This window comes from Mauremys reevesii, linkage group 1 (genome assembly GCF_016161935.1).
Source record: "Mauremys reevesii isolate NIE-2019 linkage group 1, ASM1616193v1, whole genome shotgun sequence".
NCBI classification, from domain to species: Eukaryota; Metazoa; Chordata; order Testudines; family Geoemydidae; genus Mauremys; species Mauremys reevesii.
In genome coordinates, this window is record NC_052623.1 from 249,296,009 (window position 1) to 249,314,432 (window position 18,424).

Below are 18,424 nucleotides of genomic sequence, written 5' to 3' on the forward strand. Positions count from 1 at the left end.
TCTGGCCTGCCTCCAAGGCTGCATACAGCAGAGTACCTCATGTCATGGATCTGCGGGCCTCATTACGAATAAGAATGGCTACAGAGGTGGCAAGGTACATCAAACACACAAAAACACACTCCTGTTATTCCTTCTTCCTTCTACTGTCAGGTTTGTTTCTTCCACCTGTTGCATCTTGTCATTAACCAAGGCCTAATCTACACAGAGAAGTTGTATTTATTTAACTAAAATCATTTTTTAAACTGATGTAGTTAAATCGGTGCCACCCACATATGCACACTCAAACTAATTTAAGAGTGCCTTACATGTTGACATTAAACCGCAGCGTAATCTCCTAAACGAAGTTATGGAAACTCCAATGCTTGAGACATTTACAACTAAACTGGACAAAACACTGAAAAGTATACTTAGGAAGCAATCCTGCATTGGCTAATGGGGATTACATGAGATGGCCAGACTCTTCCTTTCTACTTCTAATTCTAATTGAAGAAATAGAAATCACCTGATACCATAAATCAACAATCAGGATTATACACCACTGTTACGGTTATTCTGATAGAATCAGTATATATGGTTTCAGATGCTTTCTGATCAGCCTACTCTCCATCTCAGATTCATTCAGGGAGGGCAAGCACCAGTTTGGCTCAGTGGGTGGGCACTACCCATCAAGTCAGCTGCTTACAGATTCAGGTTCTGCGCCATGTTCAGTGCCAACCCAGTAATACAGTGGAACCCACTCAGTTACCTACCACCAGCAGCAAGATTGCCTCATGTCCAGAATTATGCTCTGCTCTCAGTTCAAGTTCACAGGAATTCAGTGAAGAAAGCTGAGACTTCAGTTTTGCTTCGTTATAAATGAAGCTTCACTCTTTGGGCAGAGAGCATATTGCTTTGCTGTTGGAGGGAGATCTTCTAAAGGATGATACTTTACAGAAGTCTTTTCTGCTAATTTTTAAGGGCTATCCAGGTGGATGTTGACAAAAAAGTGCCTTTGGATCTTTAAACATCAAGAAGAATACCTCAAAGTCCTGGCCAACACACCAACAACCTATCATTCTGATGTCACGGGCCAAGTGTTAGCTATTCCTAAGAAGAGAACAGTTGCTATATTTGACTCTCTACTCCTACTATCCAACTCATTCCAAGATAAAGCTCCTTGCCATTTTTCAAATAATTTAGCATAATGAAAGTGTTATGATGTTGCAAACACTTACTGTGACATTTCTAAATTAATCAGGCACAGGGCAGAGTATAAAGAACACACAAATATTCAGATCACTAACAATGAAGGGAAACAATACACAGAGTACAAGACAGGTGTGTGGTGTTCAGGGTAAAAGATAATTTAAAAAAAAAAAAGAAGAAGAATTTGCCTAAGAGTGGGGTGTGTGAATATTAACCACGTGTGATTTAAGCAGGGGCTGGAGTATAAGAGAAATGGGACTCCCTTGCACTTATTGAGCAATCTGGCCTGATCATCGGTGACTGCAGATCATTTCTATAGCATCATTCTGAAGATGAGTAACATCTCTATGACCATGTTAATTAGCTCCCTTGCAAAAGGGCTTAAACCATACAGCAAGATTACTCACGTGATGTCCCTGCGCTGATAGCAACCCTGAAGGAGGCAGGCAATCAGGTCACTGATAAACTCCACATCATCCCTGTGAAGAGCAGCTTCCAGTTCCTATTGAGAAGGGAAGAGAGAGAAACAAAGATCAAATTCCTTAAAATACTCCCTTGGCAAACCAAGAGCAGGAAGCCTTAGATGGCCTAACTGATGCGTACTGTACCCAAGGGAGTGCCATCCTCTGGACTAGCCAGGCCGTTCCCCTGCAGCCACCGCTACAATCACAACTGAACTTGCATTTTTATTTTTCTGTAGAAGTTTCATTCTTCCACACCAAATTCCACTATAATCAATCCTCATTACTTTTTCCTTGCAAGGACTCACAAGTAAACTTTGAAAAGGTTTTACCACACACCTACTAGCATCAGTCCATGCCTTCTGTCCAGAAGCAGATATGGAAGATGGGGTCCCCCTGTTCCAGTGAGGTTGAGGCACTGCAACCTAGTAAGTAGCACAAAGCCTCTCCCATCTGAGGATGATGGGAGGCAGGAAGGCAGAAACTGAACAATTTAATTCTGTTGCCTGCATTTCCTCCTTAAGTAAGGAAAACTTCCCCTGGTTATCAGTGGTGAGCTCATTTAAAACACTTGTTCAGGAACACAGCCTGAAAATCCCACTCACCCAGGATGAGCAGCAATTTCAGATAGGTAAGCAGAGAAAGGAGAAAGCATGGTGAGAGGGACAGAGGCCACAGATGGAGTTGCTGCTCCTTTCCCTGAAGGGAAGCAGGGATTTTGCTCTCAGAAAACTTTTTTTAAAAGAGAAAAGGTGCTGTCAGACCACATGATCTGTCCCCAAACTCCCTTTCCTTGAAAGAACAGTGGAAAATAGCATGGCTTATTTCAGTACAAAGGAGTTCACTTAGAATATGTAATACAGGAAGTGACCTACAAAAAGGATAAACTTCTTAAACAGTGATTAATACAAATCTTGTACACACTGAGAGAATGTATTGGTAATTTTATTTCTATTGGTAATTCACAGAATATTTACTCAATATGGCTAAAAGTTTATGCAATATCAAAAATATTTAATTTTAGTTCAAAAACTTCACAACAAGATGACACGAAGCAATCTGCTTTCCATTAGTAATTATTGAGAGTGCATAGCAAGAGTTAATAGAATAAAATTTAGTATGGATAGATAGCCTAGTCATAAGACACTATTCTTTTATGGTTTTGGTGTATACAATGGACTGAATACAGATTCATGGCTGGATGTTGCCCAACACACTATTAAATAAATGGCTAGAGAATAAAGAATAATCAATAATGAGAAAAACATTTTAAGTGCCAAGAACTCTTTGATTAGATTCCTGCTATTACAACAATAAAATTATTGATAACAGATTAAAATGATTAAATGCGGTTTTGTGTTTGTAAACAGAGCTCACCATATCCCTCATGAGGGAGATAAACACATTTTACAAATAGGGAAACTGAGGCACAGAGCGGGTAAGTGACTTGCCTATGGCCACACTGAACATTAGTGGCAGAAAGGAAGAGAGTCCTAGGGCTTGGCTACACTTACAAATTTGCAGCGCTGCAGCAGGGTGTGAAAACACACCCTCTGCAGCGCTGCAAATTGCGGCGCTACAAAGCGCCAGTGTAGTCAAAGCCCCAGCGCTGGGAGCCGCGCTCCCAGCGCTGTCCGTTATTCCCCACAGGGAGCTGGAGTACGGACAGCGCTGGGAGAGTTTTCTCCCAGCGCTGGCGCTTTGACTACACTTAGCGCTTCAAAGCGCTGCCGCGGCAGCGCTTTGAAATGCAAGTGTAGCCAAAGCCCTAGAAGTTACTTGTTTCCTACTCTAGCCACTAGACAATACTGTCAAGTATCAGAGGGGTAGCCATGTTAGTCTGGATCTGTAAAAGCAGCAAAGAGTCTTGTGGCACCTTATTCACCCACGAAAGCTCATGCTCCCAAACGTCTGTTAGTCTATAAGGTGCCACAAGACTCTTTGCTGCTTAGACAATACTGATGATAATTAAAAGATTTTATGTCCCATGGTTATGCCTGCCATCACCTGCATGAGGTAATGTTATCTCTATATTAATAGCAACCATGAGGTACATAAAAATTTGTTTGGTAAATGGGCAACATTCTGGCGGTATCTACCTTCTGCAGGGCTTAAAGGGTTACAGATTCCAATAAAATGTGCTTAGGGAAAAAAGGTAAGCGGTGTGACAAGACATCTGCCCGTTCAGATAACTCACCACGGACAAAGTCCAGCTCACGGAGAATGTAGTGTTAGGACACAGGAAGAAAGGAGACCCATGAGATTACTCCATTTAGGGCACACACCCCCTAAAACACCCTTGTCCCCGGGGCACTTACTTTTGTGCATTAAAGCAGTCACTCAGCATTCTGTCTTTGCCAGGATGTGGGAGCCTTTTGTAACAAGGTATATACAAATTGTTTCCCCTGAGCCTTTTCGATATGCTGTTTGACTAACCCTCATCAAACAGTGGACACAATCCACTAAGATAGCCTAGTATCTACTGTGATTGTTTTCAAAGTATAGGGGGGTGGGGCCAGAAAACTTCTGACCTTTACACAGTCAGAGTTCACCAGTCACTAGTGAAGATGCAATGCGCATTCTATAAGGCGTTGGCAAAGTGCTGTTGAAGGAGGATGTCATACATATGAGGAATCAGACCAAACAGGACTGCAGTGGCATCTACCTATTTACCAAAACAAAAAGCTAGGGCACTAACAACATTACCTTTTCAGATATGTCCCAGTCACTTTGCAACCAGTGGAGGAAAAAGGACAACTGGGCTTTAAAGCAGTTCTAAAGCTGCAACACAAACACTTCACTAGAACTAAAACGGGAGTGGGATTAGGGAAGGAGGAAACTCAGCTGAGTTCTCATCTTCCAGAAGTTCAGCATCTCCGACTCTTGGGATCACCCTCCTCCACCCACACCAAATTTTAGGAAAGAGCAAGAAGAGGGGTTAGTCACAGTCTCAGTGTCAGCCCGACAATGTTTGACAGACCCAAACAGCTCTTGTGATCTTTTTGGTATCTGTTTAAAAAAGATAATGACTTATAATCTTTCCCATAGGGATCTCTTTCTACTGATGCGTGGGTGATGCAATGTGAACAGTCAGGCACAAACAGGGTTTTTAGTTTAATTCCTGCCGAGTGGTCCACTGACTGGTCTATTTAATTTAATGTCATTTTTCTCCAGCCAGGCAAGATTTTAACCTAAAAGGCTAATCCTGCAATTCTTCCACGTGCATAACTGTCACTGTAGTCAAGGGGAGTTGTGGGGATGGACACATGGCAGGATCACCACACCCTGAAAGGGACTAAGCAGAGCGCAGTTCTAATGTTTCAGCTCGAGAACAAAGAATTAGCATGATACTCTTAATATGTTTTCATCTACTCCATTAACCCAGATCTTGTATGAAGAGAGAAAGAACACATTTTTAAACTTCAATCCAAACAAGGGAAAATACAGCCAGGATGATAGCTTGTGCAGTGTTTAAGCAGGAGACAATAAAACGATACAGCAAGGAATTACAGTACTTCAGGAAGAAACTCTCACTGGAAAGACAAGGTTCTCACTAACTTTACCCCTCAGCGCTCTGTCCCAGAGCTCAGTCCTGGGATAGGGCAATAAGTGACTCTCCCTCCTCGCCACCCTCCCTCAAGCCTTTGTTTTTCCCTTTTCTCTTTGAGCACTGAGCTGTGAGCACAGAAATCTGAACCTTGCCAAAATGCTTTGGGGACAGAACAGAAAGGAAACAGAAGAGGCAGCAAATCAGCAGAGGGGGGACCCAGTTCCTCCTCCTCTGTAGTTTCAGAGAGCAACGGACAGGAGAAAAGCAGGATTCTCCCCCTCTCCAGCTGGCGTCACAGCTCATTAGGGAAAAGCCTGTTTAACGTCTTTCCCTCCCCCCAGCCCCATGACTAAATCCCTCTGTGTCATGCAATGGCTGTTGGGAAAAAGCACATTGCACAGAGCAAGGGTAACCACCTCACCAAGAAGCATTGGCCTGAAGCAGGGTTATCCGGGGGAGGCGAGAGGGCAGAAATAGATCCCTCAGCACTAGCTGGGAAATAGCTTGCAGTTCTGCTTTGAGAGATGTAGGTTGTCTGCCAGGCAAATACTCTGCCCTGCTTAGGAGTCACATTACTCCCCACTTTTCCTCTTACTGACAACCCCGGGCAGGTATAATTAACCTTTTCAGTGCTCTATTGGAAGTCCTGAAAGTCCGTGTGTGAAGTGAGGACTGTTAAGGAACTTTTATAAAACACATTCTGCCTTTGCCGCTGTGTCTTGTTGTTCTCAGTTTCTACCTCACTCCTTCCTTGAAGGGCCTGTAGGATACACATAGGTACAGGGTCCTTTCCAGTAGCTAGAGTGTTACAAGTACAGCTCAAAGGCAACTGTGCCTGCAGAATCCCAAAAAAGCAGCTTTCAGTGTCCAGGTGAGGATAAAGCTGATCAACACATGCAGGTTACTGCTGGTGAACTCAAAGAACAAAATAATGAAAATTAGTGTGTTGATATTGCAGCAGTGAATATCCTAAAAACTGTTATAAACGTCAACTCAGAGATGATACAGAAACCAGCAACAATGCTTGTGTCCATTTATTTCTGATGAAAGGTCAATTCAAGGTAACGGTGACACTCCAGCTCTCTGGCAAGCTGTCACTATGGACAGGGCCCAGAGGAGGGGGGGGGGGGGGCGTGGCGGCGGGGGCCTTGGCTTTCCGACCCCGCGAAGTGCGCGACCCGCGCGGGCGGGCGCCCGCGGCTGCCGGCGGCCCCGCGCCGCCGACTGCCCCGCTTCGTGCGCCGGGGCCCCGGGCGGGGTGTCGCCCGCTTCCCGCGGGTCGCGGCGGGCGGGGTCCCGGGCCCCCGGCCGCCGCCACGCGCTGCGGCCGCCGCCGTCCCCCCCCCCCCCCCCCCCCCCCCCCCCCCTCCCCCCCTCCTCCTCCGCCCCCCCTCACGCCGCCCTCCAGCCAGCGCAGCCGCCCAGCGCGGGCGCGGCGAGCCCCGGGCGGCGCAGCCCCCGCAGGGGAGGGGGTGAGGGGGGGGGAGGGAGGGGAGCGGAGGAGGAGGAGAGAGAGCTCAGCTCAGCCTCCCCCCCCGCCCCCCCGCACGGCCTCTGGGCGGGCGACGGGCGGGCCGGGCGCCGGCGCTGGCGCTGCAGAGAGAGGAGGGAGGGGCGGGCCTCCGCCTTCCTCTCTTGGGGCCCCTCTGGAGCCCGGGGGCAATTGCCCCCCCCCCCTCTGGGCGGCCCTGACTATGGACCACGGAGCACAACATTTGGGTGCTTTTGCTTCGGAAGCCAGGTCCCAAACCAGCAGGCACTACAAGTTTAAGGACACAGAGAGCAGGTGCTCTGAAAGGCACACAGACTGGTCTGATGAGGTGATGGGACAGAATTCTAATGCTATGTCTATGCTAGAGAACTCACCCGCCTGTAACTGAACTGGGTGACAGAATCAGTTTAGCACACAAGGTTAGGTATATCCATGCTCTCCACTGCAAATCAGTTTAATAACCCATGCTCTTTTGTTCTGTGTCGACTCTCTTGCTGTACTAAACTTTCAATGACAATGCCTTCTGGGTATTGATCCCACAGTTCCACACTTTCATCTACTCGGCATCTACAGTGTAGCTAAGACAGTGTAGCCTGAAACAGTTTCGCCTGAGCCAGTTCTTGGACCTGCTGAAAAGCAGCATCTACTCCAAACAGTCCGTGGAACACATAAAAACCCGATGAAACACTTTGCATGTGTGGACATCAGGGGTTTAGAGAGCATTCCTGAGGATTAATCAAGTTCTTCACAGAGTATGTTTCCTCATCTGAGACATAGCCTGAAAAAGACTGCAAGCTTTTCTCTGAAAAAAAATTAATTGGTCAGAAGATAAAGGGCATGCCACATGGAGGGGTAAAGAAAGGAATACAGTTGTCCAGATTAGGCATAAAAATGGGGAGACCTGGAGTTGGTTTTTTATCACACTTCCAATCCACACTATTTATCCAAGGGTTCCCCAAGGCTGGCACATCTGCTTTACATCTCAGCCTGGCCATTCCCACTTCCCCCTCCCATTATTTAATCAGCTGTTCTCATAGCTGTGGAAAGAAGCAACCACCCTTATCTGGACACTGGAAGCAGACAGTACTAGCTTGCAATATGTTCCAGGTATAAGAGTGTGACATCACCTCCCAATTTAACTGCCCCGGACCCCAGAGCTTGGATTTACCCCTTATCCTCAAATATCACCAGGGAAATCCCAGAGAATACCCATTCAATCCATTTTGGTAATGGGAGGAATCAACACAGGGAAAATGACCACAGGCTACAACAGATTCTGTCACTAACCTGCCCAGACAGCTTGAACCACAGATGAACAGCAACATGCTACTCATATTTGGGGGAGGGAATGACCCCCACAAAGACCCACTTCCACACTACCGCCAGGAGTAAACTAAGAAGAGACCATTCAAATTATTCAAACATCCCAGTTAAAGATTGTTGATTGGAAAACATCCAGCTATATCTGGATGAGCCCAAAGTGGCTGCCTGATCTGGTAATCCCAGAATGATGTTACCCCACAGGGGAGGGGAATCCTGAGGGGGAGATCTTGATCTTGTTGCACAGGCAGCATACTTGGCCCTAAAGGGTGTTTTATGTTGCTGTCAAGTCATACCATCCACCCAGCACCTAGCAGAGCTAACAGGCTCCAAAAAACCAGAGGCCCTCTTTGCCTGTGAAATTGCAACGAATGGAAGAGAAAGGAGAAAAAATGGGATTCCTAGAGGTTACGCCACTCCAGGAACCCAGATGGCAGCACACTGGATGTTTTGGTAAAGGGTAGAAGTCATGGAAAGAAATCTGGAAGGTTCCAGATCCTGATGGAGTCTCCAGATCAGATTATTTTACATCATGGACAGTGGATGTCGATTTCCCAAATATTTGCCAGGAGATTCCACTCCTACTGCCTCAGCCACACAAACGTTACTCTCTGGCTCCTGTGCCTTCATTTCACTGATGGGTGGCTTGGCAACACCATTCAGATTGGTATTTGTGCAGCACTCCTCCTGCCTGCCCCAGCTGCAGCTAAGCACCCCTTCCCAAACAGCTCAGTGTCCTTGCTTCCCTGCAGTCCTGCTGGCGAGCCCAGTCTATTACCCACTTTCAATAAGATGCTCAAGTGTTTTATGGCTTCCTGAGCTAAAAGCTCCCCCTCCCCCCATTCTGTATTTGAACTGCCTCCACAGCAAAGACAAAAGACAATGCCAGAGTTAAGTGTCAACTCCCCCCCCACCTTGCTGCCCTGACTCCTGGCAACAGGAACCTAATCGACAGCTCTCCTCAAGGAAACAGCTTCTTGGCACCTCATCCACTGGGGACTATTAACTCTGGAGGAGCCAGCATTCTACAGCCATCTCACAGAGAAAGAGGAAGAGGCTTAACAACAGGCAACAGTTCAGTGGCCCCAGCAGATAACATTTTGGGCTTACTGGCTCTTGTGTGCAGAGATGAGGGGTATAGGAAGGGTGGGAGCAAATTCTGCATGGGGAATAGCAATTCCTGATGCAAAGGGAAGGTGGCAGGAGGACAAAAAACTTCGTCCCTCTTTTTTGCTCTTCAAATCTGTTTCTAATGCTAGTGTGTTTTGAGACTTCCGAGTTTCTGCCCCTCCTCTTCCACTTTTTATAAGTACACTTTGGAGTCTATTATAACAGGGGGCATAATGTTACAATAGGGCTGAGTAGAGGTGTGAGATTACAGCTTAATACAAAAGAGATGGTTACAAACAGAAAAACAGGGAGAGATTGTGGCATGACCTCCACAATGGCCAGACAAACCTGACAGCCCCATCAACGGCCAACGGCAAAAACAAACCCCACCCGCTGCCTATGAATCAGAGGCCTGATGGGAAAACCTTCCTCTTCCTCTTCTCCACCAGCCCCACTCCCGCCTCTAAAACAGAGTCCGTGGACTGATTTTGAATTCTGTTCAGTTAAACGTAACTAGATTTGAAAACGCTGAACACAACTACAACACCGCTGTCCGGTGTCAATGGACTCAGAGTGTGTTTTTATTTAGGGGAGAATATTTTTGTGCAGGCTGGAATATTTAAAAAACATGATTTGGCATGGTACCGCCTTAAAACTCTCCTTTGCTGCGAGCCCTAAAAAAACCTTACCCTGGTGAGGATGCTGGTGTGTTGAGAGTGCTGCCTATCATGCTGGCCAATAGTGTCTCATTGTTTCCTTGTACTTCCTGTCTGTCTGCCTGCATCTGTTGTCGCTTGTCTTACATTGTAAGCGCTTTGGGGCTTTTGTTCTTTGTACAGCACCTAGCACAATGAGATCCTGGTCCATGGCTTCAGCTCCTAGCGCTACAGTAATACAAATAACAGCAGCCCCCAATGTCTAGCTTAACAGGGCTTAAAATGTTCAACCCACGTGCCCCCAGTGCCCCAAAGCTGCGTATCAATAATGACAATAATGTACTCATTCCTCTGGGCTTCCATCATGTCTTGTCTGCTCTGTAAGCCATTTGGGGCAAGGTCTAGCTGTGTTTTGTATTTTATGCTTTGCACTGTGCAGTCTCAATCTTTACAATAATAGGCTTAAAATTGGTGTTGACAACAGTTTCTTACCAGGGCTGCAGAGCATTTGGAGCAGTGAAGTAACAAACTAGTGGTTCCTATTCAGTAATCAAATATTAGCACTATGCACTCCGATAACACCTTTCTCCAAAATTCTTAAAGCTTTAACAAACATTTAATGAAGCTTCACAACACCCTTGTGAGGGAAGGCGGTAATATCCCCCATTTTACAGGTGGGGAAAACTGCCGCAGAACAACTGACTTTAGCAAGGGCACACTTTGTTCAGTGACATGGCTGATGAGAAAACTCAGGAGCCTTGACTCCAGGTTCCTGTTCTAGCCAATGCATCACCTCTGTTTTTCAGCAATGTTATTAGCAGACAAAGTACGTGGAGATCATGCTGTTTTCTTTCGCTAACAGATAGCTCCTCCCTTTCAAAATAATCCCTCTCCTCCAGAGCAGATCATCTACACCGTTTATCCATATGTCAATTATGCTGGTTGAAGAATAAGTATCAGCTTCTAAAATGGAACAGCACTGATCATGCTTTAAATAAGAGGGGGACAAAACGTGCAGACTCCACCCACACATTTGTCTTCTGTAGTTGAAAATAACTCCAGCACTTCAGTAGGAGAGAAGACAAAGACCACGCGAGTATCTGGAACAGCCTTATTTTGTACCTCATAGACATGGTACAATTTGTTGCCTAGAATTAATCTCTCCCATTAGTACCACCTGTATCAGCTGCATTCACACCATTTGACACCAGCTTAAGCTCCAATTTTTTAAATGGGATGACAGATAACTTTATAACTAGGTTGGGCTCTCTAGAGGAGAGGGATGGAGGTCAGCAAGAGGCTAAGTAGATGCTAGGACTTTTCTGCAGTTAACACACTGCTGCATAAACCATGGAAAGTTTTTAAGCTCCAAAAAATTGAGACGCACCCATCTGCAAACCACTAGCTGGATTTCACTTAGTAAAGGCAGCCCGTCCACACATGCTGCAATTTAATGTCCCCCTTCACTGGCCATGTGGTTACGAACAGCTCAAAGCTCGTAGCAACTATGTTTTACTGTAGCAGGGTGGTTACCCGCTCCTGCCCTACTGGGCTTCAAACAGCCCAGGAGAGGGCTATGGCTGGGCCAAGGAGCCTGGGCTGATTGGGGAAAGTAGACTCAGCTGTGGCCATGCCCCAATCAGGCCCAGCTGGCCCCTATAAGAGGCTGTGAGCCACAGCCCAGTAAGTCTCCCTCTGCTTGGAGAGGGAGAAGGGCCTGGCTGCAAGGACCTAAGCAAGACACCTAGATTGGGAGCAAGGCTGGGGAAGGGCCAGAGGAGCTGGGAGCTCTGCCCTAGAAAGCCCCAGGCTGCAGGCCTGACTATAGGCCGAATAGGTGCAGGGTTGCAACAGGGCAACCTGTGGGTAGGCAGAGGCAGCAGGTCCGAACCCCTTTGCCTGTGATGAGTGGCTGATACACTGCAGTCTGCCCCAGTGAACGGGGGCTAGATGGAGACTGGGCAGTAACCAAGACTGAGGCGAAGTGGAGATAGTGGGTGGGGGTTCCCCTGGGAGGGGGAGACCCAGAACTATTGGGGTTATTGCCAGGGGGCAGCACCCAGTTAAAAGGGGACTGAGGTCCTGGGAGGGACACGGTGGCCAGCAGTGGCGGTGAGATACCAGTCTGAAGAGGGCGCTCTGGAGGCTGGATGCTAATTCCTGAGGACAGCCAGCAGGAGGCGCTGCCGGGTGAGTCTGCGCACACTTACATTTACATAGCGTTGTAAGATGACTGCGATCACATACTTATTAGGGAATAGCATCAGCACTGCTGTCTATACAGTAGTGCTTGATGCTATTCCCAGAAGCATCATCGGTTTAGATCCAGTGACTACAGTGCAGTGTGATAAATACAGAACGGCTGATCCTGTGATGTCACCATCTTCTACAGTAAGAGGCTTCCTGGGTATCTGCTGAGAGTCTGTTAAGCTTTTAAACCCATTGGCAATGTGGTGAACAGGCTGTAGCTCCAAAGCCAAAAGGCTTGAGGTAATAATCTGATTTCAGAACATCTCCTCTCCAGCCAGAGGATGAGATCAGGACATGGATGTTCTCCATTTTAGGTCTGGCTGTAGTGCTCATCTGCCGCCCAGCATGTGGATAGGGGACAGAGAAAGAATGGGCACCAATACCTGAAGTGGATTATTTGGCTAAAATTCCTGTAAAGGTTTAAAGTCTTAGTTGAAATAGTAACTTTCTATAGGGATTTGCATGATTCATTGCATATTTAGACTAAACAACATGTCTATTCAAGCCAACTTTCACTTTTCTCGTTTCCTCGTTGCCAAAGTGTCAGCTAAAGTTTGCAATTTGCCATCATTCCTGTCAGAGATGATACAACAGCAGCCATACAAGCCGAGCAGTGGTTTGGAACACTACCACCATGAAAGTTCTGCATAGAGGGAAGAGCACCTCCACCACTCGCCCACCTCCTACATGATCACACACGGATATTGTATTACCACCTGATGAGGATCCATCTTCTTGTGTGCTGGGACAAAAAAGATTTAGAGAACACCTTCCCAAGAATTAAGAAGGTTCCATTAGCCCAGTTTCCAGGATTGTGGCTCTATTGCCCATCTTCAACCACAGCAATAGTCCAACTTTTCTATTTGAGGAAAAGGTTCCCCCACCACCCTGCACTTCCCCAGAGAGAAAGCAGGATGCAATGCTAAAGGAAAACACACTAAGATATAAAACGGTTTAAAGCCCTGCATTTCCTTTAATTTCATCTTTCCAGCCAGCCATTCTAATTCCCTGTCAGCTGCTATCCCCCGCTACTTCCAGTGCAGTCAGATCTAAATACCTACCACAAATAAACCATAGCCTGTGATTCAACAGGGAGATTGGTCTTCTTATAGTGCTAGCAACATCAAAAGTAAGGATAATACTTAATCTGGGTAAAAGCAGGGAGAAGCCACCGATCTCTGTTTGAAGCTGAACAGATTGGAACTATGGAGTTTATAAAGCTTGCTGTCAGTATGCATCGGGACCCATCTATTCTATGATTGCACAAAATTGTACTCCAAAATCCAAACTTCCATTTCAAAAATCTTTTGGTTTTAGCAAAGAAAACGTTGAAAAGGTGAAATGAGAATAAATCAATGCAGTGTTGTTATCCTGCGTATGTAGGCAGCCTGAAACAATCACGCTGAGAAGTGTAAACTGCCTCTCTCAATGGGGTTAGTCTGAAGCCTAAAGAGGACATTTGAAGACAAACATTGTAAACTAGCTCACTGCTGATCATTTAGCAGAAACCTCCAGCTAATGTGCCTCTTTCACAGTCCCAAACTGCTTTCCATCTGTTCGAGGTGGCAAAAATCACAACCCTACCCCATAGTTAGCTGCCAGAAGCACCAGCTTTGCCCCAGACAACTTCCACAATGGAGTTATACGTTAATACAAAAACTATGGTCTTATAATAAAAGATGGGGGAAATGTATCACATCAGTACAGTAGTGTCTGTGTATTTTGATGTCAAATTAAATTTGACATCAAAATACACCGACACTATTGTATTGATATGATACATGAACTAGTGGTCAGTCTTGTCAATGGAAAGGGCATAGGAAGAATGCCAGATATTGGAACACTGGTGTCAGAGGTCTAATGTGAGACCTTAATGCAAATGTATCTCAGTTCTTTTTGATGGTGCCTGTCCCTGTAGAATCCAAGCCATTAAAATTAATCTAAGGAGAAGTTACCTTTTCAAATACTCATAGCACAGCCTTCAACTCCATGTCAAAATGTTATCAGACCCATGCAAAGGTACTTTTAAAGTCTGGTAGAAACTGAATGTATCTGTCCCTCAGTAATTGCACACTAACATTCTCAGGCTGGCCTCTCAATCCCAATTGGAATTCCACACTTCCTCAGCTCTCCTGCTGAACACACAGTTCTGCCCTGCTCCACTGAGCAGTCATCTTCCACAGGATGCTAGTAAAAAAAAAAAAAATAGGACTCAACGTGTTGCTTAGTGACCAAGACGGCTGCTCTCACCACTCAGAGCAGCTGAGAAAAGAACCAGGAATCTCGGCAGGAATTCACATTCCACTAATCACAGCTGGGGAGAAGAGTCTGGTTAGAAGACAAAATCTGGGGGGCAGGTTTGAAACTGTTAAATTAAGACAAGAACCGAATTTTAGGCCTAAGGTCCTGGAACACTTTCTGACTCACAGTGAGTAACTTGACATTACTACAGTTACATCAGTGCAAACAACTCAGAGTAACACCTCTTGGCCAGACATGACAATGAACTATCCAGAGCTACCTCCAGAGCTGGGGCAGATAGTGAACACCAGAGTAAACTAAGGAGTGAAATGGAGCTCATCTCATAAGTCATTAGTAGTCAGACACTCCACAGTCGATCCTAGGCCTGAGGTGCTGTTCTACATAACAACAATGGTAAAGTGTTTACCAGCTCCATCTCTTTCTCCTTTATCTTTCTAGTGCATAGACTGGATATTTTTCTCAAATATATTCTGTACAAAAGCCATTCTGTGTAGTGGCTAAATGAACAAAGATTTACATAGAACTTGTCCTCAATTATCTGCAAATTGCTGACTGGAAACCTTCCCTCAGCAGTACACGGTTTTCTCCATTTCTCAGAAATGATGGACTAAGGAGACCCCTAGCAGAGGAAATATTAAACTGGTGGCAACAGACCTTGGAGGTGGAACACAGCAAGGACTGACTGTGACTTGCATCAAGGCCAGGGTCTTTGAAACAGCTTTATTTTGTCAGAACAGAAATTAGATTCCTCACTAGATACAGCACCAGGGTTAATATCAGGTTTATTAAACCTTTTCTGCATATACAGGTTTTTTTTTAAAAGAATGATCTTGTGGTTAAAGCACAGGTCTGGGGGTGAGGAAACTCAATTTCTATTCCCCATTTTGTTACAGACTGCTTGTGTGACACTGGGCAAGTCAATTCAACATTATGCTTTGGTCTCCCACATCTATAGAACAGAGAGAGCACCTAAACCTCCTATCAGGCTTAATATAACAAGAATCTCACTGGATACTTTACAGACCTCTGTGATAGAGAGACCATATAGATCTTGTCTAAGGAGGCTTTTCTCTTAAAAAAAACCTCTCCTAATGGTGCATCTCAACTGGTACTAGCAACAATGGGCGTTACCAGGATACTCAGGGCACAAGTATTTGCATCACGTTGTCTAATCCCACTCCAAGCAGTTCTAGATGACACAGTGGTAAATATGCTTGTGTCCAGTGTACACTAACACTTCCACTGTTGCTACCACAAATGGGGCTGAACCACAAATAGTGAACGAGAAGGGAGATTTTAAGGAAAATGTCAGTTTAGACAAGGCTATAATCGATAGATCTCCCTTGCATGGTGCCCTCTCCCTACAAGTCAAATATCAGTGCCCTAAAGGGTCCCTGATTTTCAGGGTTTAAAATAGAGAGAGACACCAAAATAACAAACAATAAGGCAAAACATAACATTCAGGGTGTGGAACAGCCGCCATAGATTTGCTTCATAGAATAAGTACATTTTTAGAAGTTTCTGCTCTGGAAACCAATATTGGCTCCAGCATAAAGGGTTTTCTCAGAATGCAAACACCATATTCACAACTACCATTTATATTTGTTAGATGTGACTAATGGAACCACTAAGATGTGTACACAACAGACCTGAGGAACTGAGATCATCATAGTTATCTTTGTCTTCTCTTCCCCCTTTATTACTGCATACACTCTAATTTTAAACAGGATGGAATGTAAGTTCTATGGGGAAGGGACTGGATCTTGTGTGTTCTGTAACATGCCCAGCACACTTTCGTGAATGGTACAAATAATGGGGAAAAAAATAACATAGCTCTATGAGAAGGCGGCCCCCTATCTCTGTTCAAAATTCTTCAGATATCCTCGTGTTTTTGTACTACTTATAGCCATGCTGTTGCCATAAGCATTATCAGCACTCCATACTGTGATATATATTGAGACTGTACCAAAAGGTGTCCCACAAAACCTGCCAAGGATCCAATACTGCCCACTTCCAGAGTTGGGATTTACAAACAGTTTGATTATGGCATTCATATGTTCCTACTTGAGCAACTCATCTATGGATTAAAGGCGCCTGAATATCACCTTCGTTGGTAGGCACAATAGTATTTTTTGCAAACCAAGCATAAGATTTTTTATTTTTTTTTTAGCCACACTCCATACCCAAAGACTGTTTTCAACTCGTTCTCTCCTAGCACACAGCAGATCCCAGAGGTCATTTCAGCTGAGTAACCTCTGAACCACATCCACCCCAATCAAAAGAGCCTCCACTCAAGAGACTGTCAGCTCTGCCCATTCTAGGGTTACTCGCACAGAAGGAAGTTATCAAACCACAACAACCAAGCTTCATTTTCCCCTCAAATAAACCCCCAGCACAGAGTAAATTCTCAGCTGAACGACAGCAGAATTCCACCAAGGCCAGGCCTGGGTCATTGACTTTCTGCACTTTCCAGAAACATAAGTTCCTTATGCAGGGCCAGAGCTCAAGGGACCTTGTTTAACATTGCATTAAAAGCATTTCAAAAGTGCAGCCACATTGATTTCTAGCCAAGCTGCAAAGCTGGGCCTGGAATCAAAGCCAGCTTATCCCACCTGCCTCTTGGACTGAAAGGGGCATGTTTCCAATGTGCCAGTCTGATTTCCAGGTGAAAGGGAGCATATAAGGAGATAAAAGGCACAAAAAGGGAGACCAGTTCTTTGTTCTAGCAGCATTTCTGAAGGAGCTGGAATATAGCCTAGTCCACTGCATTCATCCCTTAGAACAAGTATCTAACTTTTCTGGCACAACGTGCTTATCTGCACAAATGCTAATACTCGCCATTGGCTATATACAATGTCAAATGGCTAAGAGTTCTAAAAGACAAGCTCACACAATGGCAAAAAGCAGGAGTCCCAAATACTGGAAGGGGACAGATTCAGGGTAATTTAGTATGATCTTACTCCCAGACTAAAAACTACTTTATGGTGGAGTTAAAGTTGAGAGTATGTAAGTGTAAAAAAACAAAAAACAAACAAAAAAAAAACCCCCAACCATTACTGGGAGGTTGTAATTATCCCAAAAAACCAAGCATTATATTATAATATAAAGCCAGGAAAATGGGAGTTAAGGTTACACTTTAAATAAATCCAAACATGGTAAACTGTGGAAATGCACATCCAAACATCTCAACTCTACCCTGTAGTGAGGTCATATAATAACTATATGATTATGATTAAGGCACATTTTAGTGTCTGTAAACCCTGAGTAGATTAAACTGATTTTTAACGACAATTTATATTCCCATATTCCCTGCCCCATGGTATCATTGGTAAATGACTGGTTTTGCTACCTTTCAAACATATCAGCCCCACCTAAGAGCACCCTGAGCTAGCCCTGTAGCCTATATAACCATAACCATTAGATACAACAATCTTTAATAAATCTGACTTAATTCAACCTAACTTCTCCAACTATAGTCTATGCACAAGAGTTCAGAATTTTAAGTATATCTCTACACCGATACAACACTGTCCTCGGGAGCCAAAAAAAATCTTACTGCATTATAGGTGAAACCGCGTTATATCGAACTTGCTTTGATCCACCGGAGTGCGCAGCGCAGTCGTCTCCCCCCCCGCCCCCCCCCGGGAGCACTGCTTTACTGCATTATATCCAAATTTGTGTTATATCGGTAGCATTATACTGGGGTAGAGGTGTATATGGGAAATTTTAAGTGTTTGAGTTATTCTATTAAGGACATCTGGACAAAGAAAAGAGTGGCAGATATTAAATTTCTGAAATGACCCAGGGTTGCATTTTTTGTATTATTCATTTTTACTTAGGTAAAATTTAATTAATAACTTACTTAACAGATTTACTTAATAAATTCTTAGAAAATTAATTCTTTACTCAAGAAGCCTGAGGAGGTTATGCTATATTTTCCATACATCACAAGACACTGAATACCTGCTTTATGTGGACAATGGAACTCAACTTTAACTATGGAGCCACAATAAGCACTTCCATAATAAGTGTGGCTAAAACAATGGCCATCTCCAAACTGCAAATTACAGTGCAACTAAACTTGTTGGTTCCAGAGAAGCAGTGGAGGAAGTGCTTTAAGCTCATCTCCCCACATTTA

At 44.8% G+C, this 18,424-nt stretch overlaps 1 protein-coding gene across 2 annotated transcripts in view; it reads right to left on the minus strand.

The window, feature by feature from the left end:
• Positions 1–18,424, minus strand: part of LOC120375653 (cat eye syndrome critical region protein 2) — a 124,738-nt gene that overhangs the window by 63,328 nt on the left and 42,986 nt on the right. For both annotated transcript variants that reach the window (XM_039496434.1, XM_039496444.1), the window contains exon 2: positions 1,593–1,687. Coding sequence is in view for 1 of the 2 variants with exons in the window: in XM_039496444.1 (XP_039352378.1) it covers positions 1,593–1,687 (95 nt within the window). In the remaining variant the exon portion in view is untranslated. The remainder of the gene's footprint in view (positions 1–1,592; positions 1,688–18,424) is intronic.